This window comes from Lepidochelys olivacea (assembly GCF_965140295.1).
Source record: "Lepidochelys olivacea isolate rLepOli2 genome assembly, chromosome: 16".
Taxonomy (NCBI): Eukaryota; Metazoa; Chordata; order Testudines; family Cheloniidae; genus Lepidochelys; species Lepidochelys olivacea.
In genome coordinates, this window is record NC_140426.1 from 17,455,051 (window position 1) to 17,478,270 (window position 23,220).

The window sequence follows — 23,220 nt, forward strand, 5'->3', positions numbered from 1 at the left end:
GTCATTCTGTTGCCCCTCTTTCCTCTCTGCCCCATAAAGTACTCTTTGTTTTAAACTCTGAATTCCCCATCCCTCTCAAAGCTATGCAGCATCTGTTGATCTCCCAGTAACATGCCTGTTACCTATAACCACTTCATCACACGTCTCCGTAATAAATCAATCGCGTCCTATTCCCTGAGCCTGTCAGTTTTCCCATACTCCATGCTTCCCTTTGAATCTCGTGCCTTGTAGTCTCTCTGGTCACACCTTGCTCTGCTACAGATGCTAACTGCATTGCAATCTTCCACGCTGATTTGAGTTTGCAGGTGTCGCCTGCTGGGAATCAGGGTTCTGTGATTCTGTGCGATGCAGTACAAACGTGCTACAATGAGGCGGGCGGGAGAGAAGGGGGAAATCATTAGCAATCCAGCATCTCTCTTAGTCCAAAGACAGGTGCTGCTACACCTATGGCCCAGAGGCGAGCGGGTTGGTGGAGCAGTTACTGCAGGAGTTTAGAAAAGGTGGCTGGGTGTTGGGAATATAGGACTAGTGATATTTGAAGGCAATTAACACCGAGGAGTGATGGGAATTATTTAGGGCAGCACAAAGGGGGACAAGGGGGCCAGTTATGAGCCATGGGCTTGAAACTAAGTGAAGGAAAAGAACCGGAGAAACTCCCTGACAGTGCCCCAAGGAAGCCTCCTCTCCTGAGACTTCAAACGCAGGCTGCACAACAGCCTGCAGGGATCAACCCTGCCCTGGTGGGGTGTCTTTGTGTGTGTGTGTGACGTTTTCCAGCTCTAATTCCTCCATTAAATCAAATGGAAGAGCACGGTGAAAAACTACATTTCCCAGTCTCCCCTGCAGCCCTGGGGATATAAGCAATTGGAAGATTTAAATAGACCAGGCCTGAAGCAACCAACCTTTGGCACATAGAATTTCCCCTCCTCTTCTCTGTATCCATTGGCTGTTTAACCTTTTTTCTGGTGTTGGACTGGCTGCCCAGCCTGGCATTAATTTTTCTTCCAAGCTTGCTAGGCCCATGAAGTAAACAGCCATGTGCATTCCTTGCTCTATATTTAACAGCTGCAGTCTGTGCTGGGGGAGACTGCACAAGAAGGGAATCTGTGTTGCTTACCAAATTCATATCTCTGAAGGGGGGCGGTGGGGAGAGCTGATTGGAAGGGAAGAGGGATTTCTCTCCTGTACGGTTTTTTGAAAGCAGGTTTCATCTAGGGAGACTCCACAATGCCAGCATCCCAAAGCCGGGCCAGAGCCAGAGAGCGGAACAATGTCCTGAACAGGGCTGAGTTCCTCTCGTTGAACCAGCCCATGAAAGGAAACCAGGAGACCAGAAGCTCCAGCAGAAAGCAGGGCAGTCAGTCTGGTCTGGCTCCCACCCAAAACGAAGGCACCAAGGAGCGGAGGCAATCTCAGCAGCTTCCTGAGGAGGACTGTATGCAGCTGAACCCCTCCTTCAAGGGAATTGCCTTCAACTCCCTGCTGGCCATCGATATCTGCATATCCAAGAGGCTGGGGGTCTGTGCCAGCCGCGCCTCATCCTGGGGCAGCGCCCGCTCCATGATCACACTCATTGGGATCACAGGGCATGGTGTACCCTGGATCGGGTGCACACTCATCTGCCTGGTGAAGAGCAGCACGCTGGCGGGACAGGAGGTCCTCATGAACCTGCTGCTAGGTGAGTAAAATACTCCACCTCCTGCACTCAAAGCCCAGCCCCTAGTCACAAGGGACAGCAGGCTTTCCCCCCTCCTCTGTCTTTTTCATCCATCTCCAGGGTTTTTAAAGGAAGAGGGAATGAACTTAAATTCAGAAAACTTATGTTTATGGGGTTTATGGCATTTATTGGCCATCTCTGTAGATCCAGGGTGTGCTGGGATACCCCGTTGATGAGTGCAGTAGGGTGCTCAGATACCATGGTGATGGGCGCAGGAAGGTGCTCTGATACCATGATGATGATGGGCACAGCATAAGGACCTAGCGGGCACGTGCTAGGTTCTGTGTTTTCCTGCCTAAGAAGTCCAGCTGGCTTCCATTTGCCTACTCCTGGAGTAAGGACCTGTGCAATGTGAGACTAGCAGAATGAGACCTGGAACGGTTAATGACCAAACCTGTGGGCAGGAAAACCTTATGGCTTTGATGCTGTCAGCCAGATCCTTTATTTAAACTGCATCTGTCTCCCTCGGAGGCTTAGTTGGGACAGATTTAAAGATGAATTATGATTTCAGTCGAGGGTGGTTAAAGGCAAAATGGGAATCAGTCACCCAAGTTCGGTGCTCTCTCTGCAAATGTTTTGTGTCCCCCTTCCCTCTACCTTGGACAGACTCTGGGTCCTCTTGTCAGCTGCCCCAAGGGGAGTCTCGTCTCCCGCCTGCTCCTGCTTCTTTGATCTTCCTCCAGCAGGTGCCTGCCCTGCACCATCACCTGCTGCTCTGCCTTGCCTTACTGAGCAGAGAGAAGCCCCTTTTAAAAGACTATGAGGACCAACTGGTGAGGAACTAAAGGCCCCTGGCAGGCCTGTACAGATATCCTGTTCAAGGCTAGCCTCTGGGGCCCAGGAAGCCTGCGGCTCTGGGCCTCTAAACATTTGCAATCCAATGAAGATCAAATGCTAATTTCAGCTTTCACATTTTTCCCCCGTTGCTTGCCCTTTTCACTGCAAAGCTACGATTCTAAATACAAAGCAGTCCCTGGGCTGGCCCCCTTCTCACAGGTTATTCACACTTAGCCATGCAGCTGCTAGCACCTGGCCTCTTGGGAACACAAACCCACATTGGTAGGTCCCCTCAGTTCTGAGGTGGTGCCCAAAATAGCCTCTGCTGGGCTTCCCCCAAATCTTAGCTCAGCTCCCAGTGACCCACAAAAAAAATCATTATTTTTGATCTTGTTCTTTTTCATGGGAAACGTAAAGGCTAGTTTCATCCCCTGTTGATCAAAGGATGGTGTACTTTGTCTAACACCCATTGCCATAGTAACTAGGCAGTTTCCAAATAGGGGCATATTAGGGAGATTGCAGGAGACTTGGAACAAGATGCACGGGGACATTTCTGTCCCCTGCGACCCCCTTGTCACATTTCCATCATCTCCCCTCGTAGACTTGCCATTATCATGTACAAGGGGGTGGCTGATACAATAGAAGTGGCCAGTTAAATGCCCAAAATTAGGAGGGCAGAGATTGGCCTATTTATAGAGTGCCCATTGCAATAATATCTAAGTGCTGTCAGGATAAAAGGCCATACTGGGGATGTGTGGTTGGTGGACCTAGCCAGTGACAGCAAGAACCATTGCGCCTAAGAGAATGAGACGGGCATAGTATGGCCAGCGAATGTGTGTCTGCCGGCTCCTCTGTTTCGTGAGTTGCTTCTCACCAAGAGTCTGGGATTTTTCCCCCAAGACGGATCCTTGAATATTTCAGTGACCTTTTAAATTTCTCTGCTCTCCTTCAGAAGGAGACAGGGCTCCCGTCACAGACTTTACCTCCCCGCAAGAAACTTGGTTTGCTGATACTGTCCGACATCCTCTATCACCCTTTTGTTTTGGCTCAGCCCCATATGCAGTTCAAATCCAGCAGTACTTGGTGATAACAAAGCCCTTCTGGGTGGGGATGGGTCCGAGGGAACGAGCTCTTCCCACTCTTGCCCTGACCCTTTGGAAGGGGAAACAGCAAGGCTGTTCACCCCACTTGGCTTTCCTCCCTTCCCCCAGCCCCCTCAGAGTCTGATACAGCGAGCAGAATTTCTGATGCAGTCTCTGGGCAGGGAGCCAGCTCATCACAAAGCGCTTGTTTAGGATTTGTAATCAGGCTTTGCAAAGGGAAGGAGTAAGGAGAATGTTGAAATGGGACTAGGGACCTGGCAGAGGCACAGCTGCAGATGGACAGCAGGCTGCATGCCCCTGAGCTGTGTGCTGGGTGAAAACTTCCCGGTGGTATGATGGTCTATTTGGGTGGGGGTGCTGAAATCTAGCCCTGCGTCATCCTCTTCTCCCTCCCCATAGCATGGATCCCAGCTGTGGATCCCCTCCTTAGGCCCAATGGACCCACGTTGGCCCATACATTTGCCGTCCATGCTGGGATTTATTAATTCACCTCTGTTTCATCCCCAGCCACAAATGCCAAGCAACCAAAGTAAAGAAGCAGAGTCATGGCCTGTCGCTAAGAGGAGCGTATCTGTCCCCATTATAAGGGCTCCGCTGCTAGAACACACTTTCAGGAGAGCGAGGCCTGGGTGCTGCCAATCTCATCTGTTCAAAAATTACGAATCAGGCCCCCAAAATCATGATTGGCTTAAAAATCATGAGATTTAAAACCGTACAATGTGGGTTCATTTTATTTGGAGCATTTAGAGGTCACATTTTCAAGTTTTTCTCTGCAATAAGGAGGGCTAGAAACTTACATTTTTAAAATCAGAGCTGAGATTTTCAGATAATCATCTGACTCCAGCAGCTGGAGAAAATCAAATATCCTGGGACTCACAATAAAATTGCCACAGTTGGCAAGTTGGGGCCAGTGCTCCGATCCAGATCCAAACTTTCCCAAAGCTGAAGGGGGATGGGATCTGGTGTTCTGATTCTAATCCACCTAACAGAAATGGGCCTAAATTCATAGAATCACAGATTATAAAGCCAGAAGGAACCATTATTTAAGCTCAGTACCAATGTGGACACAAGAACAAATGGATATAAACTGGTCATCAGGAAGTTTAGACTTGAAATTAGACGAAGGTTCCAAACCATCAGAGGAGTGAAGTTCTGAAAGAGCCTTCCAAGGGAAGCAGTGGGGGCAAAAGACCTATCTGGCTTCAAGACAAAGCTTGATAAGTTTATGGAGGAGATGGTATGATGGGATAACATAATTTTGGCAATTAATTGATCTTTAACTATTCATGGTAAATAGGCCAAATAGCCTGTGATGGAATGTTAGATGGGGTGGGATCTGAGTTCCTCCAGAGAATTCTTTTCTGGGTGTCTGGCTGGTGAGACTTGCCCACATGCTCAGGGTTTAGCTGATCGCCATATTTGGGGTCGGGAAGGCATTTTACCCCAGGGCAGATTGGCAGAGGCTTTGGGGTTTTTCGCCTTCCTCTGCAGCGTTGGGCACGGGTCACTTGCTGAAGGATTCTCTGCACCTTGAAGTCTTTAAACCATGATTGGAGGACTTCCATAGCTCAGACATAAATTAGCGGTTTGTTACAGGTGTTGCTGGGTGAGACTCCATGGCCTGCGTTGTGCAGGAGGTCAGATTAGACGATCATAATGGTCCCTTCTGACTTTAAAGTCTATGATTCTATGTGATCGTCTTGTCTGACATCTTAAGTACCATTGGACGTCCCTGAATTAATTTCTGTCAGAACTAAAGCAGATCTTTGGAAATGTTGGCAGTTTAAGTGATAGAGAATCCAACACTTCCTTTGGCAAGTTGTTTCAATGGTTAATGACTCACTGTTTAAAAAAAAATGCACCTTTTTTCTAGTGTAAATTTAGTCTTGTCTAAATAATGTCAATAGCTTCAACTTCCAGCCTTTGTATCATCTTATACCTTTGTCTGCTAGACTGAAGAGCCCTCTGTTATCAAATTTCTCTTCCTCATATAGTTACATATAGGTTGTGATCAAGTCATCCCTTAACCTTCCCTTTGTTAAAACCAAACAAATTGAGCTCGATAAACTGATGCTCTTTCTGGATCCAGAAATCTCTTAAGCCTGAAGAGGCTCGGTTCTGCTGCCCAGTGTTGGGCCCCTTTTTGTTCGAATGCAAGCTCTGATTCAAAGGACACTGCCTATTGGGCCCTTATAGTATCCGTTCCATCTTCACCCCTTTCCCCTATTCACAAATCCTCTTTAAGGGTAAGTGCTCCAGCTCCCTGGTAGTGAGTCAGGGAAGGCACTGGTTTTAAATCATTTCTTCCTGCAGAACGCCGTACTTCTGGGGATAATAATAGAATAGTAATAGTGAACCTTCTTGTGGCACCGTTTAATGCAAGGATGTTCAAATGCTGTACCAATATGAGTTTGTTAGTTCTCAACCCGGTTAGGAAGGAAGGAGCTGGTATCATCCCCACTTTATCACTGGGGAAGCTGAGCCGCCAGAGAGAGGGGAGCTGACTTGTCCAAGGCCATACTGAATGGTTGTCAGGGGCCCTGTCCATAAGGGAAGTTTGCTTGGGCCCAGGGAATTAGGTAATTCCCCCAGCACCCAGAAGTGGCTGATTCTGCTCTCGTTTACACTGTTGACTTCAGTGGAGCTACTCCTCATTTACACTGGTGTGAGTGAAAAGAGAATCAGGCCTGAGGTGTTGTGAAGGGTCTGGGCTGGCTGGTACCAGGGCTTATCCCTCTTGGAGATCTGGGGAACACAAAAGTCCTCTTTTGAAGGACTCAGCCTTTGGCTGCACAAAGCCCCCCTTTTGATTAATTTCATTTAGTAACCAGGCTGGGGGAGCCTGATGAACCTTCAATGTAAAACTCTGGCTGTGGGAAACCTGGTTTATTATACTGGGTTCTGTAACATCAGGCTGTTTAGCTTCTGGGGCCTGATTCTCCATTGGCTTGCTCTTGGTGCAGTCCTACACACCTGTGCAAGGCGAGTGGCAAGTGCTACTATGTGGATTTGGTAGCATTTTGCACTCGGCTTGCACAGGCATAAATGCTTATACAAGATGCATGTCAGTGGAGACACCAGCCCCCAGGTTCTGGGGCATCGGTGCCACATCTGATTGTGGCTTGCTGGACGTGCCACAAAAATCCAGGGTCCTGATTCCTAATCCCTTGCTCTGCCCATTAGTCTACACTGTCCTTCCCCCTCCTATCCCTCAGCATTTGCCTCTCAGCCCATTAGGAGTCAACTGGATTGTGTTATTCTTGAATGAGGTTTGGTGGTGGTCAGAGTTTTACCTGGTCCAGAGTGGCATGGCTCCACTGACTTTAGTGAAGCGACAACAGTTGGGGACCAGGCCCTCCGATTTTAAATACGATGTTACCATTCGTTACGAGCCCTGCACGTTGTATCTAAGTCATACGTTGGCTCCTTGGCTTTGTCACAGGGGGTTTATCGCTGTCAAAGAAGCAGCACTGAATAAAGTGGCAACAAAAATGATTAGGGGACTGGAACACATGAGTTATGAGGAGAGGCTGAGGGAGCTGGGATTGTTTAGCCTGCAGAAGAGAAGAATGAGGGGGGATTTGATAGCTGCTTTCAACTACCTGAAAGGGGGTTCCAAAGAGGATGGCTCTAGACTGTTCTCAATGGTAGCAGATGACAGAACGAGGAGTAATGGTCTCAAGTTGCAGTGGGGGAGGTTTAGATTGGATATTAGGAAAAACTTTTTCACTAAGAGGGTGGTGAAACACTGGAATGCTTTACCTAGGGAGGTGGTAGAATCTCCTTCCTTAGAGGTTTTTAAGGTCAGGCTTGACAAAGCCCTGGCTGGGATGATTTAACTGGGAATTGGTCCTGCTTTGAGCAGGGGGTTGGACTAGATGACCTTCTGGGGTCCCTTCCAACCCTGAGATTCTATGATTCTATGAAAGTGGACAGATCCTTCGTTTCTTGGCGTCAGGATGAGGATTCACTGTCTGCCTGAATGAGGGTGAAAGGCTGGGGTGCAGGGATTTCCCCCTTCATAAAAGTAAGCAAAAGGTCAGAGCACGCTCGCTTCAGTCTGTTCCCTGTATACAGAGCCAGCCTTAAGATCTGTGAAGCCCCAAGTAGCCAGGACTGGTGGGGAACCAGGCTGTAACGTCCTGGGGAAATCCCCTACAGATTCCTGACCAGGACTTTGGAACAATCCTACAAATCCATCCCTGACTTTATACTGAGCCCGGTACATGCAGGGACAGGACTCTGGGAGTTTAGAGAGTACTAGGTGAATACCCATGCAGTGCAGACAAGCTCATTGTCCGTGTATCTGTGGGTATGTCTACATTGGAATCAAGGGGTGTGATTGCAGCGCGTGTAGACATACTTTTGCTAGCTTGGGTGCCGGTAGCAGTGAAGCCACGGCCACACAGGCTCCAGAAACTCACTCAGAACCCTGGTTACTCTGCTCCGGGACCTGAGCAAGCTCAGGTATGTCTGCGTGAGGTGGAATCACGCCCTGTGACTGCAGTGTAGACGTATCCTTTCGGTCGAGTCTCAGGGCTCAGTAACCTGGACACATCCCAAGCAATGAGTTACCTCCTCTTCCGCTCTAAGGGGAGTTGCATGGCCAGATGGGCCAAGTCTACACTACAGACCTATGTCACTATAACTACGTCACTCGGGTTTGAAAAATCCACGCCCCGTAGCAACGCAGTTACCTCAACCTAACCCCTCATGGAGACAGCACTATGTCGATGGCAGCGCCTCTCCTGTCAATTTATAACCACTGTCTGTCTGTCGGGGAGGCGGATTAACTCTGCTGATGGGAAAGCTCTCTCCCATCAGTCCAGGAGCATCTTCATTTAAACACTAGAGCAGCGCACCTGCATCGATGCAGTTGCGCCGATGCAGTGTTTTTAGTGTAGACCTGCCCAGGGTCAGTATATAAGCAGCAGAGTTTGTGGGCCCCAGGTGGGATTGCCTGTAGGCCAGACATATTGATTATTATTTTTTAATTATCCCCCCGACATGCTAGGGAGCATCTGAATTAAGCAGAAACAAATTATGTTCCAATGGTGGAGGAAACCGCTTCTGAAGACCCGGCGGCTTGCATGTTCGTTCCCTGCTCAGACACTCTGTTCCGAGGTGGCCCCATCCCCGGCTTGTTACCCTGGTATGCAAGGGAGACCCTTGCTTAGCCTCCCCTCCTGGGATCTGCTCTGCTCGCTGAAATCTTGGCAAGTTTGCAGCCTGTCTGCGCAGTGAGGCGGAAATTTTTAAATGTCAAGTGGGCTAATGTGACTGGCCCATGGTGGCTGTTGATCGGAGGTAACCTCACACACATCCACCTCCAGTGCTCTCTGCATCCCACATCCACACCGCCTCAAACTGGGAGTGAACATTCCTCTTCATCACCCGTCATGCTGCAGATCTCTCTCATTATCCTTCTCAGGCAATGCAGTAAAAGCCCCAGGTCCTTTGCCACGTGTCTCCCTCCCCTCTTGTCCTATCCTCAGTGATGAGTTCAGGCATTGTGGAATGGCAAATTGCATCCAACTTGCTGGCTTCCCCTCCTACTTCTCTCCCCGCCTGCTTTAGTTAGAGCAAATATGTTCTGTTAAAGAGCAACTCTGCAGTGTCCCTGCATATAGTGGCAGGCCTGGTGACACACTGGAACCTGCTCAGCTGCTGCAGGAGCAGAAACCAGGACCTATGTAGGACCCCTGCCAGAGCACTGATCCAGCTAGCTTAGTCAGCTATCTCAGCCATGACTAAGGCCCAGCACTTCAGAAGAAGGTGGTAATGCAGGAGCCTTAATAGCAAGACTCCCAGGGAAAGCTGGCAGGTAAAATGCCCTGAGGCCGAATGTGGATTCAAAGCAAAGGGAAGTGCTGTGGTTGTTAAATGGGGGAGAGGGAAATTGGCTGTATTTCTGTGCTACCCTACAGGGGACAGCTGTCTGGATCTGCCTCACCCAGTTCTGAACTCTAAGAGGCACCCTTGGAAGTAGGTGTTCTCAGCTGAGATGGATCCTGCTCCTGCTGGGAGAAGCCTCAGTGATGGCTCCCGCCCCAGGGGCAATGTGTGTGTGTGTGCCTCTAATGCAGCTTGACAAGAGAAGTAGTTGGGGGAAAGGAGGACAGGAGTGCGGATTCCGATTGCTTTCTTTAAGGCTGCCAGAGAATTGGCTGGGAGTGTTGAGGGGCAGGAGAGAGGGGCTCAGGGACTCTTGCTGTCAGTCTGGAGTAGGAAGTAAAGACAGTATTAGAGGTTTTCTTCTCTTCCTGGCAGAGCCAGGCTGAAAAGCTCCACTTTGTTAGAGGATTTCTTAGATGTGATTTCAGGTATCTGCTCCTGGCTCCCCTTTATCACTCTCCCTGGGGCACTGAGAGGCCCAAGTCCTCAAGGTTCATAAAGTGCTTTGAGATCAACAGGTGGGAGGCACTGTAAATCCTCCAAGGCTATAAAAAAAATCTAAGAGGCTGATTCCACTTTCACTGAAGCCAATGGGACTTAAACGCATGCTTAAGTGCATTGCTGAACAGGGATAAGCTGAAGCATGGCTTCATGTTGAGCACGTGCTTAAGTACTTAGCTGAAGCTGGGCCTTAATCATGACATTATGGGTTCCCCAGGCGCTCGGCGTTGCATCACCAGTGGGTGAGCAGCACAAAGTGCTTCTCTTCCTTCTCCCCACAGGCAAAATGTTCTGCTTTTCTTTCATTTCCACACCTGGCCCAAGCCTTCCCTCCCATGAGAGACACGGACCCCAAGTCAAATCTAGTTACGCTGATGCAATGGTCTCATGCGATATGCTGTCGTTAGGGGTTGCCTGTGCACCATGCTGTCTCATGCTGTATGGTGCCATTACAGGATGCATTAGCACTGTGTTGGTATGGTTGCCATTATGGGATACACCGGTACTATTCTGGTGTCATTATGGGTGCCTGGGTGTTATCACTGCAGTGTTTGTGCAATCTCTATCCAACCTAGTGGCACAGTTGGGAGAGAGGTCTCCTGGCGCGTCAGCTCGCCGCTGCACATAGCTAGCAGGATCTGTAGGCATCAGATCCGCTTCAACCCAATAAACAAGATGTTCAGAGGCAAGTGCCCCGCAGAGGCCTAGCTCCTGCATAGCACAAGGTTTTTTCACTGTGCTCACCCTTTGCTCTTCTCTTCTCCAGAATAGTTGCAGAGCCCGTGCATGGCAGAGCAAATTTGGGAAGCAGCCATGCTAAGTAATTGGTTCTAGGATACAAATTGCCTAGCTCCCAGGGGCATCTTATATCCAAGGGGGGGCTCTCTAGGAAGCCTGTGGTTTCACTCAGGGCTGTTTTCTGATAAGCTAGGAGAGGGAGTCTACTTTTTTAAATTCCAATGACCCCAAATTCCTCTACTATGTTATCCTCCTGGGACCCCATGTTCCAGAATCCTTTGTGTTGTTTTGACTGAAAAATAACCTCCCCAAAATGCTGCAATATATCATTAGTTATTGTTTAAGTTCATTGTGCGATGTGTGGCCACTGTCTCCATTGATGTGTGTGGCAGGTGAACCTGATCATTTCACATGTTAGAAAGAATATTGAGAAGTAGCGGGCTGGACTTTCAGAGTTGCTGAGGGCCTCCCACTCCCACTGACCTCAGGGCTTTAGAACACCAGGCCCATCAATTTATATCCTTGTTGGGAATGGTATAACTTGCACATTCCCCAGGGCTACATGTTCAGGGAAACTAATTTCTACAGCAGCTTACACTTGTGATGTTTTCCACACAAGCAGTAGGTGCTATTGAAATGCTGTGAGTTCCAGAAAACAGCTTTACGAACCATCTTGGAGCCACAACTTCCAGGAGATGAGAATCACAGCCTTGAAAGTGCTTGGTTTGAGCTCCATCTTCGACCTGGTGTATTACCATAGCCGTGGCTCCTATGAGCTCTCCAGGGGGGCAGTTGTCTTTTCCTTTATGTTTGCACAGGGCCTAGCCCAGTGCGGCCCTGATTCAGATTGGAGCCTCTGCGTTCTAGTGTAATACAAGTAATAAATAGGGGTTAGCCATAATGCCCATGCCCTAACATCTGTAGGGATTGGTCTGAGGATAGGGTTTTGTCTGTGGAACTCCCCGGTATTACTCTCTGGCTGTTGTCTGAGCTCATTGTAAGCTCTCCTGCTTGAGTGAGTTTCTCTCCACCCATTTCACTTCCCCTTTTCACATCTACCCCCATGACTGGCAGGTGGTAATGATGCCTGGGGGGTTACTAGCTGAACCATTGGGTCCTGGCTTGTGATTTTTAGTTTGATATTTATCCTAAAGCCCTTACTGCCAAGAGTTGTCCTTGTCATTTGAGTGGTTCCATCTGAGTATCTGCAGGAGCAGCCGAAGCAAAAGGCTTTGGGACTTTGTCTTTTTTTAGTACTACACCCAGGCTGTTCAGCAGTAATCATTTGAGAACTTATTCATATAAACATCTCCCTGGCGCATTGCCGCATCCCTGGAGTCGCTTCTCCAGCTCCAACCTATGGGAGTCAGTCAGCGAGAGCTGCTGCCCCTTTAAGATCATCACTCCTGAATCTACTTCAGAACCCTTTCTTAAAGGGACAGCAGCAGTGTTCACACCTCAGAACATAAGAGAGGACAAAGAGGGAAATCCTTTTATTCAGTCTTCCTTTAATGGTGATATTAGAGGTATAGTTTTTGAAGACATAAATGGAAATATTAACACTTCTAAGTTTGTCCCTAACCTGTCTCTGCAGGAGGTTACCTCTCTGCTGTTACTGAGCTGCAGCTTTTAAGTGGTTCCTGAATGCAGTAGGAACAAGGTAGATATATTTATCCTGTCTCTGTTAGCAGAGCTAATAGCTACCCATGTGACTTCCGTTAATTTCAGTGAGAATCCAGTGGGTGAACATCAGAGGCCAGATTTTAGCAATTTAGATACCACCATGACTTATCATACTAGAACTCCCTAGATAGGTAAGATTTGGCCCTCGGTTTTATGTGCTGAGTAGAGTTGTGAAACCATCTCGTTTCGCACTTTGGGAGATTTTTGCCCAAGAAATCTTAGGTTTTCACACTTTTAAAAAACATTGGGTCACAGGAGAAATTGAGCACACACCATTTTCAAAAAAAAAAAAAGAGGGGGGGGGAGCAAGGGAAGGCTTAAACCTAAAGGGAAGAAAAGGAGAATTGATTCCTTCCCTTGAAATATTTGATGTGCTCCTAACATTATGTAGTGGCACCTAGATGTTCTGCTGATGGGCGCTGTTGCAATAAAAATTCAGCTCTGCAGCCAATCACACTTTTGCCTCAGGTGACATTTTGCCATTTTTGCTATAAACCCGAAAAACTCCTCCCTCTGTAGGGAGCAGGGGCAAGTGCAGTCTGGAGAGCCAGTTTCAGGCTCTCTTCAGAGACCTCTGCCTATCCTGGATAGGGTAGAGTCACAGGGGCCAGATTTTCTACAGTCATCAAGTATCTGGGCCTGAAGATTTTACCTGTGTCTCCATATTGGGTGCACAGGACAGGTGAACTGGGTATGCGGATGCCAGCTTGTAAATCAACAAGTACTCATGCAAAATGGATGTGCTGGAGAAGTGTGCAGGTGCAGTTCAGACAGTCTGTTAGAATCTTAACCCTTTATTTTTGCATTTCCTGTGAACGCAGCTGGCCAGCTCTGGAGAGAGAATCCTACTTGCACTGGGCTGCAAGATTGAAACAGTGATGGGGGAGGGCAATTCAGCCAGCCCACAGCCTAGATCCAACCAAGTACATAGGTTGGGGAATTGCAGGGGGATATGGGCTGGAATATGTGCTCCCTGAGTGACTGCACCATTTGTATCTATTTCTGAAGGCTGGGCTGTTTGCTGACTCTGTCAGAACTATAATAACACCACGCGCTGATTCCCTCTGGCGTAGTGTTTCCCCAGGGCAAGCGGTGGAGGATAAGAGAGCCAGGGAGGGCAAGGTTAGAACCTTTGCTTTGGTGTGTTGTTTAAATGCGCTGATTGGGTATGTGCTCTAGCGCTGGGGTGAGCCGCCCAGCATTGCTTTCAACCCCTTGTGTGGTGCTTCAGAGCCAGGGCACCGCTGAGGCTGCTGCAGCCGCATCATGGAATAAGCTGCTCAGTGGTGGTGACCATGGTGCAGGGGAAGGGGACACCACGCTGTAGTATCTTGTGATAGAGAAGGGACAGGGGTTGGTTGTAATGAATATTATTGAGGCTGCTGGAGAAGGTACAGACAGACCCATTGGCTCTCTGAGGTTCTCTGGCTCCCAGGCCGACTCTCACAACCTCTGCTGCCTAGGTCATTGCTAGGACCTATCAGCTATGGGCCACGGACTGCATTACAAACATCATTTAAATGTGTCTAACTCGCCTCTTCATTAAGTCATGCATAAGTCCAGTGAAGCTAAAACAAGTGTCCATTTCAGAACAAGACAACCCTATCCCAGAGCCTCAGATCTTGTGGCTTATGCCCAGGGAGAGAGATGACCACTTTCTTGGTTCATATGAGAGACCAGCTCTGAGAAATTGTATAATAGGCCCTGATTCAGTCTGTGCTTCAGTACTTTGCTGAATCGGGGCCGTAACAGGCATGATAAGGGTTCCCAAGCTGGTGGCCAGCAGTAGCTCATGAAGCAAAATAAGAGTCCAAGAACATGAGACCACTTGGATCACAGTCAGGGCCAAGCAAGACTTCCCCATAATGACTAGCCAAGCTGAAGGGTGGCCCTCTGCAGCTGTTAGCTTTGCTGACAACATTTGGTTTCTTAACACGAAACAACAGTGAATGGCTTGTTCAAAGATTGAATCTTTTATCCCAGTCTAGTGCCCTTTGATAGTTCTGATAACACGGGATCTGGAGCCAAACCACCCCTCATGTGGGCTTTGCAGAAACAAATTCCAGCCTCTATATGCTACCTCTAAGTTATGCCATTGCACTGTCTATTATCTTGTGGTGCTTAGTTTTGCATGGGCTACAGTTTCCATGGAAGATGCTATTCAAGCTGTATTGAAATGTATATTGGGAGGAGTGTGTATACAAGGTGCATGTATTCATGGTAGACACTATGCAGGGAAGAACACAACTGGCAAAGATGCCATCTTTGCAGGTATCTGGTATAACCCGTGGGTCAGAATTCGCTAGCTAGTTGTGACAAGAATATTACAAAGCAGCAATAGAGTCGAGACCTTCTTATTCCCAATTATCTGAATGTATATTGTGATCCCCTCCATGTGCATTACTGTTTTGCTGTCCCTGGACTAACTAACCTCTCTTAAGGAGAAGCCCCATTTAACCAAATAAATCTCCTGTCCCCTATTCTATTTGGATAAAGAGGGTTTTGTTGTTCTTGTTACTAGGACTGTAGTACTCATCATTCCTACTCAGGGGAGCAGTTCAATTGATGTCAGTGGGATTACTCGCCCAAGTAACACTTTGCAGGATTGGGCCCTTGTTTTTGGCCCCATGGTTGAGGTCTGTTAGTATCTGGGATAACTGCTTACCTTGTTGTTTGCCATCTCCTGTGTACAGAAACCCCCTTCCTCCCCCCCCCTCCAATCTAGGCAAAATCTTGGCAGCTTCAAATAAGAATAGTCTTAGTCAGTCCCTGAGAAAATAGGCAACTGTCTCTCTGACATTCCTGCGGATGGAGCAGGCTGTGCCTGCTATGGTATATATCTGCTGTCACTGCAGCTCCTTCCCAGCAAGGAGTTGAAATCAGCACTCTACCTAATTAGAAATGCTGCAGAAAGGCAGATGAGGGGATTAAACAAATTGAAGAATAAAATCAACAGCACCTGTCTGAGGGAGGGAAATGAGTGAGATGAGGATAAGCTCCACCGGAAATTACTTCCGGACAGGAGCAATTAAGGCAGAGGAGCCAGGAATGACCACCTGTGTGGCATTCGGAAAGCAAGAGCTGTCTGTCTTCAACATTTATACAGGGGAGTATGTGTGTGTCACACACACTCTCTCTCTCTCTCTCTCTCTCTCTTTCGGGGGGGGAGGGGAAATGTCTGTCTGTATCCTCTGGACCATCTCACACTCGTGTACATGAGTTTGTCCTTTCTTTCCTCCAGGCTAGGCCTCAGAAGAAGCAGCTTTTTCCAAATCCAGCACAAATGTCACAAATATTTTCTTTCTTTCTTTCTTTCTTCATTCATTCCAATAGCGAGTTTTCTAAAAACCAAAACAGCCTGACGTGTAAAATTTGCAGCCCTTGCACATGGGACGCAGAAAGTGGAAACGGACTAGAAATCGCAGTGATGTGGATTGCTCTTTTTCCATTGCTCCAGCCCTAGAGAATGCGAAAAGAAAGAAGTGAGAAGTCAATGAGAATTGTGACCACATTTCATTTTCAGTTCACCAAGGTGGTGTGTGTTACGCAGATGAGGCCATTTTCTCAATGATATAATTTTTAACCTGTCGCTATCCCTTAATGTCCTCCCACTAGCGGAATCCATCAGTTCACTAGAATTCTGTGGGTGTGGGGAGGAAGAGGCTGTTGTATTTGTGAGTGTGTGTTGTTCTTTTTAAAGGCTTACGAGAACAAGGAATTAAATAGCTCTGGCATGAGCTAAGCCTACTTTAAGGCAGAGATTGCGTAAACTTTCCCCAGCCAGTTCTGCTACAGCAGTGCAGTCCTCCTGACTTGCAGCCTCAACCATCTGTACAGCAGAATGTGCTGTACTGTGGGATAGTTTCATTGGCACACAATTGGGGACAAAGCTAGAGAGCCATTGTCTAAGCATAGGGCTAGGAACTCTGGAGTTTTAATCTACCACTGACTCGCTCTGTGATCTTGGGGTGAGTCCCTTGTCTTCTCTGTGCTGCAGCCCCTCCCTCCTCTGAGAAGGGGATAACACAATATTTGCCTACCTCACGGGGGACTGGGAGGGTCAATTCATGTTTGCAGAATGCTTTGGCGATGACCAGGGCTGAGGGAACCCATACTCATTTTCATCTAGGCTGAGATTTGAACTCAGGTCTTCTGTGCAAAGACAATTATTGCCCCAGCACAGATGCTGCCCCGAGATCCTCCCTTTCCTTTGCTGAACATCTCATAACAGTGACCTGTCTGCTTGTCTCCATGACCTTTCCCGCTTTCTCCCTTGTTTTGCAGCTTTGCTCCTGGACGTCATGATTGTGGCAGGATTGCAGAAGCTGGCCAAGCGACGAGGCCCATACGATGTCCACCCAGGCCTCTTGGACTATCTGACCATGGACATCTATGCTTTCCCAGCCGGCCACGCCAGCCGAGCTGCCATGGTGTCCAAATTCTTTCTCAATCACCTGGTTTTGGCCATCCCACTCCGGATCCTGCTGGTCCTCTGGGCCTTCTGTGTGGGGCTTTCCCGCATCATGATTGGACGTCACCACATCACAGATGTCCTCTCCGGCTTTGTCTTTGGCTACTTGCAGTTCAGGCTGGTGGAGTTGATGTGGATGTCTTCCAACACGTGTCAGATGATAATATCAATCTGGTGAACACAAGAATCCCTGACGGAAACTAGCAGACACTTTAAGATTTTCTCTCTCTCTCATATTTTTTTTTTAAATACAATTCTTCATATTTATTGGAAAAAACTTTAACTTCCATAAGTAGTAGTAGTCTTTTTACTGTTGCTCCCCTGCCTGAAAAAAAATGTTTCTTGCAGATGGTTAGGCTTCAGCAATCAAGGGCCAGCCATCACAGTATTTTGGTCACTTTTTAAAATCCCATTTGGATAGTAACCAAACTAAGCAGTACAGATAACAAAATGTCAGGTTTCAGAGTAGCAGCCGTGTTAGTCTGTATCCGCAAAAAGAACAGGAGTGCTTGTGGCACCTTAGAGACTAACAAATTTATTAGAGCATGAGCTTTCATGGGCTACACAAAATGAGTTCTCTTTGGGTGGTGCACATCTGACGCCCAGGTGTGTTCTCAGAAAGCCTGTTATCCCTTTGGGATGCGTTAATTAGCTTCTTGGAGGCAAAATGTTTTGGGGCAAAGTACTACAGCACTTTTTCTGTCTGCCAGCCCAACGATTGTGTCTTGTACCTGGCCAGGCGCACTGCTGATGCCTCACAGATAATAAATAATCATAAAACTTCTGCCATGTTTTTCTTATCATATATTGGGGGGATCTCCCAAGGGAAAGTGGTGGAAACCCATCAATTGTGACTTTTAATAAAGGCTGAACAATGCCATGCAGGGAACAGTTCTGCACTGCCCCTTGGGTAACAGAACAGTGGCCCTGATTAGAGCACTTAAACACGTGCTTAACTTTGAGTGTGTGCTTAAGTCTTTTTAACTCCAATGGGACTTAAGCACGTGCTTACATGTTTTGCTAAATAGGAATGAATTTCTGCACATACTTAAAGCTAAATCTTTTCTTAAGTAGTTTGCTGAATTAGGCCCTAGATCAGCTATTCAAAATTCTACTCAGGTTGGGAGAATGTGTGTGTGTGTGTGGGGGGGTTGTTTTTTGGAAGGACTAATAAAATGCACACTTTCCTCATGGTCAAGGGTGGGTGATTTGATTGCGTCTGTTCATGACAATTTTGAAAGACTGGACTAGATGAGACCCCATGAGTCTTTTCTGTCTCTTAACTGTATGATTTTAGATTCATGCCAATAAATAAAATGTGATGAGGTGATTTTCATGGCAGCTCCAGTCTCAGGTGGAATGCAATCCAGCACATAGGTGTACTAGCCAGAGCAAGAGATTGGGAGCCTAGAGTTGTCATTTCTACTCCTGGGCACGGCTTACTTCCTTTGTGACCTGGGTAAGTAACTTCATTACTCCATGCCTCAGTTTCCCCATCTATAAAATGGGGATAATGATCTTAGCCTTCCTGGGTTGTGAGGCTGAGTTAACTGATGTTTGTGAACTCTCTTGAGATTATGGGATGGCAAGTGCAGCACAAGTGCACAGCATTGTTGTTCTGAGCTATCATTGTGAAAACTGGCCAGTTCATCTCAGAATTGACTGTATTTGATAAACGTGATCCATCTCAGATGCATAATGCAACGACCGTATGGGGAAGCCCCAGGTTTTGAAAACTGTCTCCTTTCCTTTCAGAAAAGGGGTCCTGGCATTTGGTGGAGGTTGGGTCTCCCATGGTTGGGTGCTTCTTCCCTGCTCCGGGTTGGAGTTCTGTCTTTCTCCCACTTCTGAGTCCTTGATGGCCCCCACCCTTCATTAAGTCATACAAACCAGCCAAACCTGGCCCGCATGGTGCTGCATTCCCATCCGCTCCTGTGCGTCACTACCTGTGGGGAAAATGTGGGGTCTGGATCCCAAAGATGTAAGTATCTGCCCACTCCCTCTGACCCGCCTACCAAATGGAGAGACCAGACCACCGATTCCGTAGGATCCAGGTAAGAGTACTGTAATTTGTGTAGAAACTGCCCGGTGAGAAAGAGAAAGCATTTTAGCTAAACGCTGTTGCTGGTGTTCAACATTTGTTGTTGTTGTGTGATAATTTGTATGAAGCACCTATCCCAGGCAGACATCTCTAGCTGGGGAAGACCACAAAGAGCCTTCAAAGGCATCAACTGAATGCTCTCCCCATGCTGAAATTACATCAGGCAGAGCGTAGCGAGAGATACATTTAAAGATGATTGAATCTTATGGAGTTTTCCCTGTGAGCAGTTCCTAAGGAAGTCTCTTCTGGGAAAAACCTGTGATTGTAGTGAGTGTGACACGGAAGGGGAGGTGCGAATGCTGAGTCCGGATCCCCTTTCTTTTCCAGGAAAGCAGCACCCGTGTTCTTGGAGAGCACCCAAGCGGCTGGAGGGTTGGTCTGTCTGTTGTTTGAGCAGTAGTGAGTTAGGTGTGTATAGGGGATGGGGAGATAAGGCCGGCTTCAGCTCCCATTGCGCTCACTGGCAATACATCTGTTGATTTTTGTGGGAGACATTACCGCACTTCGGAAGAGAGGCTCTGATCTGATGTCTGGTTTTGCTGCTGGGTGAGGAAGGAGAACCAGCGTTTCCTATGCCTCCTAGGACTGGAAGGGTCTTTGCAAACACCCACGGGTGCTGATTCATGCACAGAATTGAGCTGTTGTGTCTCTCGCCTCTTTTTCTTCCAGGTTTCCCTGCTCTCAAGACAACTGACCTCCACCTTCAGGGAAGATTGAGGCATGGGTGGAAGCATCCCAAGGTGAGTGTATGTAGCTGCCTGTCAGATGGACAATGGCTGTCTGAACAGGAAGGGAGCAGTCGATTCCTCTGTCCTGGTTTCCATGAGGAAACTCATCACTTTTAGGAACATTTAATCCCAAGCCCCAGATTTTCTCACCCCTTTGCTAATGGGCTGGATGCTTCTATAGCTGCACTCCAGGCATCCATTGCTAGGGCCTGAATCTCTTCTCACTTACTCCAGTTTCATGCTGGAGTGTCTCTGCCGGCTTCCGCAGAGTGAGATTCACAGTGGTATAAACAGGAGGCCTATTAGGCCCCGAGAGTGCAGCACAGACTTGCTTACTAACCTCCGTGCCCAGGCTGCTCTCCAGCACCCTCTGGATGGTCGTGAAGTGAGGAGGGGGACAATTTGAGGCCCCAGCTGCCTCCGGGTGGACACTTATTTCCCTGTGAGTGGCTGGCACAGCCTGGCTGGCCCCTTCTGTTGCCCAGGTGGGAAAATGATTTTGGTCATGTGACAGGAAGGCAGTTCAGGCCAGGCCTCGGGCTCTGGACACTCCAGCGAGGATGGGCTGGGCGTGCCAGGTGGGACAAAAGCCTGGGAAACTGCAGCTGGACTGAGGAAGCAGCTGCCGGTGAGGGCTGAGGGGACCAAGGCTGGCTGTGGCAGAGAGCAAGGGGCTGTCTGGCACTCTGGGAAGTGGGGCTGAGGACCCCTGACTCAGGAGGAGAGAACTAGCTGAACTTTGAAATGGGTGCCTGGGGCCAGCCGGGTGAAGCCGGTATGAAGTGCCACATGGTTTGGGAAGCAGGGCTGTGGGCTCCCTGGATTAGAGGGAAGGGCTGGGGCCTGGAGAGCCAACATGTGTATGGACTAACTAGACTGGGTCCCCCTCCAGAAGGGCAATGTCATAAAATGATAGGGACTGGGTGTTGTTTTTGAGGAGCTCTGTGAGAGATGCAGAGCCATCCCAGGCCACGAGGGGGTGCTCTGGGGGTGACAGCCCGTTTATAGTGGTTTGTTTTGGTTTCCCTTAGACCTTCACCAATCAACCTAAGCTAAAGTGAAATAAACCTGGTTTATATGGAAATAAGTGTCCGCACAGGGATTTGCACCAATTTAATTAAATTACTTCAGAAATCACACCTTTGGTGAAGCTGGTACAGCTCTGTGAGGAGGCCAGTCCTAAATCAGTTTAGAAATCAATGTAGCTTGATAGCGCCATGCTGACACAACAAGGCCAGAGGGCACAGAGCACTGGGAGGAAGGTGAATTTGTTCTACTCTGCTCTTTATTTCCTCATTGTCCTGAGGCATGCAGGGATAGAGGGCCCCCACTGGCTGAGCTGTCATTGGCCGAGGGAACACAGGGCTGCGACTGAACTCAGGGACGCACAGAAAATCCATTTGCAGAGGCTAAGTCAGCTCTCGAAGGATGTGATCGTGCCGCTCGGTTAGAAAACAACCAGTGGAGCTGTGTGCAGTTCTAGCCTCAGCGGAACAAGAGGATCCTACCTCTGTCACTATAGCAACAGACCGGGATCGCAGGATACCCATGTGTTCCCTGGTCAGTGTTGCTCAACTTCTGCACCAGGGCTGAGCGGAGCTCCTTGAGCTTGCTTGTCCAATGGCTCTGTCATGAGCTTCAGCGGGCACCGGGGCAGGTCTCTTCCAGGAGAGCCACTCCACTGCAGCCCCTTGGGAGGCAGGTGCCTTGGATCACCATTATAAATCACTGCTGTCTTACAAGCGGGCATGCAGGGCAGGGAATGGATGGGTTACTGATTAGCTCCTGGGGGCGAGAAGGGAGGGAGGCATGAAATTCACAGACTTACAGAAACAGCTTTGAAGCAGTGTTCTCTGATTGTAGTTTAGAATCGTGTGGGTGGTGGTGGCTGGGAGACCACAGTGCTGCAGCCTATAAGATACAATCTAAGGGGATTTGTTGTAGCTCTAAGCTTTGGTATAAATAATACAGACCTACTTTTATGATGATTGCTGTTTGTGCTGGTGATAAGCCAGGATGGCAGTGGGGAGATGGGATTGGATGGTGTGGCACTGCAGTCACAGAAATTCAGGGCCTGATTTGCCCCTCATCCTGGTGTAAATCAGGAATCACTCCACTGAACTCCGTGGGGTTTACACTGGTGTAAGTAACAGGAGAATCTGCCCCCTCCCTCCCCCGCATTTGTATTTCAGACACTAGCGAGAAGTAAGCGCCTGTGGTGTATGATTTCTGCTCACTGCTCAGAACTGAGATACAGGCATGGTTGTTTTTAAAAGCAGGGCTTTCCAGTCAGGGGCAGAGTGTGAGTTTCTCTGCCTCTCCGCAGGTCTCAAAGGGCTGTCAGTAGCATATAGAGCCTTTGGGCCTGGTTCTCCTTACAACCTGTGTTGTCATTCACACCTCTGCAACATGGGGGTAAAGGCCACCGTTCTGGTTTGGTAACATCTGACACCCACTGTGCACAGGTGTCGATATCTCTACAAGTAAAGGATGGTGGCGAATCAGATCCTTCAACTGCTAAATCATAAGTTCAAATCTAACCTGGGTGCATAATGTCCAGCAAATTGCTGCTCCACAGCTGTGTGGAAAACAAGTTTGGTGTCCCCAGTCCAGTGTTCAGAGGGTAGGGTCCCCGTCACATCAATCACCCCAACTGGCACCTTGGTGGGGAGTTTGAGTAGAGGCAAAGGGCAGAAGGAGCCACAGGCACTGAACTCCTACAGGTCATGGTTGATGCCCATGGATGTAGGAGCCCGCCCTGCAGATGTCCGTGCGCTCTATGGTGGCCTCCAGAACAGTGAGACTGGCACCTTTCACCAGCACCTAATTCACATGTAAAGCATTTTCAATACATGGGAGGGAGGAGGGTTGGTGAGGCCTGATCCGTGGTTAGAGACAGACTCTGCTCTACAAGACAAGGCCAGGAAGCCAGGCTGTTCTGGGCTCTTCCTGTTTCCTGAGCTATTTTTCATCTGTGCTGAGCAGCAGCGGTGTTTCTTGTGATAAGAGCAGGGGAGGAAAGGGTGTGTGTGTCAGTCAGTCAGTGTTCCCTCAGAAGCCCAGGAGGGCCCAGGCCTCCCTGGATAACTGAGAACCACCAGCCCACAAGAAGTGGGGACAGGGCTGTAAAAGCTGGGATGTACATGAAGCCCCTGGGGGCTTTCCTTGGCAGAGAGGCCGGGTGGGGTGATGTGCTGCCTCTGTGTGGGGATGGAGAGGGTTGGTGCCAGCTTTGGAGCAGCAGAATCACGTGTGAGATGTGGAGGCTCCACATACAGAAGGGATCAGAGGGTAGAGGCCGGACCTGTGCAAGGTGTCTGCTGGGACTGAAGGACAGAGAGCTTGCCATCAGATGAGGCTTTAATAAAAGGAGGTGTGTGTTGGTAGCATGCATTGCATTGTTGTGTGGTCCTGTGGGCCCAGCCCTCATGGAGTAGCCGAGGGCTCTCCCTCTGCAGTAGAAGTTTCCCAACAGACAGCTTTGTGTCTTGGGGGGGTGCGGATCC

The 23,220-nt window shown here is 48.6% G+C and overlaps 1 protein-coding gene across 2 annotated transcripts in view; it reads left to right on the forward strand.

Moving 5' to 3' along the window:
* PLPP7 (phospholipid phosphatase 7 (inactive)) overlaps nt 1-18,183 on the forward strand; it is a 43,732-nt gene extending 25,549 nt beyond the window's left edge. Inside the window, exons 1-2 of one of the 2 annotated variants that reach the window (XM_084650457.1) lie at nt 1,036-1,678; nt 16,699-18,183. In XM_084650457.1, coding sequence (XP_084506583.1) covers nt 1,228-1,678; nt 16,699-17,063 — 816 coding nt within the window. In that variant the 5' untranslated portion in view covers nt 1,036-1,227 and the 3' untranslated portion in view covers nt 17,064-18,183. Of the gene's footprint in view, nt 1-1,035; nt 1,679-16,698 lie in introns of those variants that run through there. The other variant, XR_014714346.1, reaches the window with a different exon arrangement.
* The last annotated feature ends 5,037 nt before the right edge of the window (nt 18,184-23,220 follow it).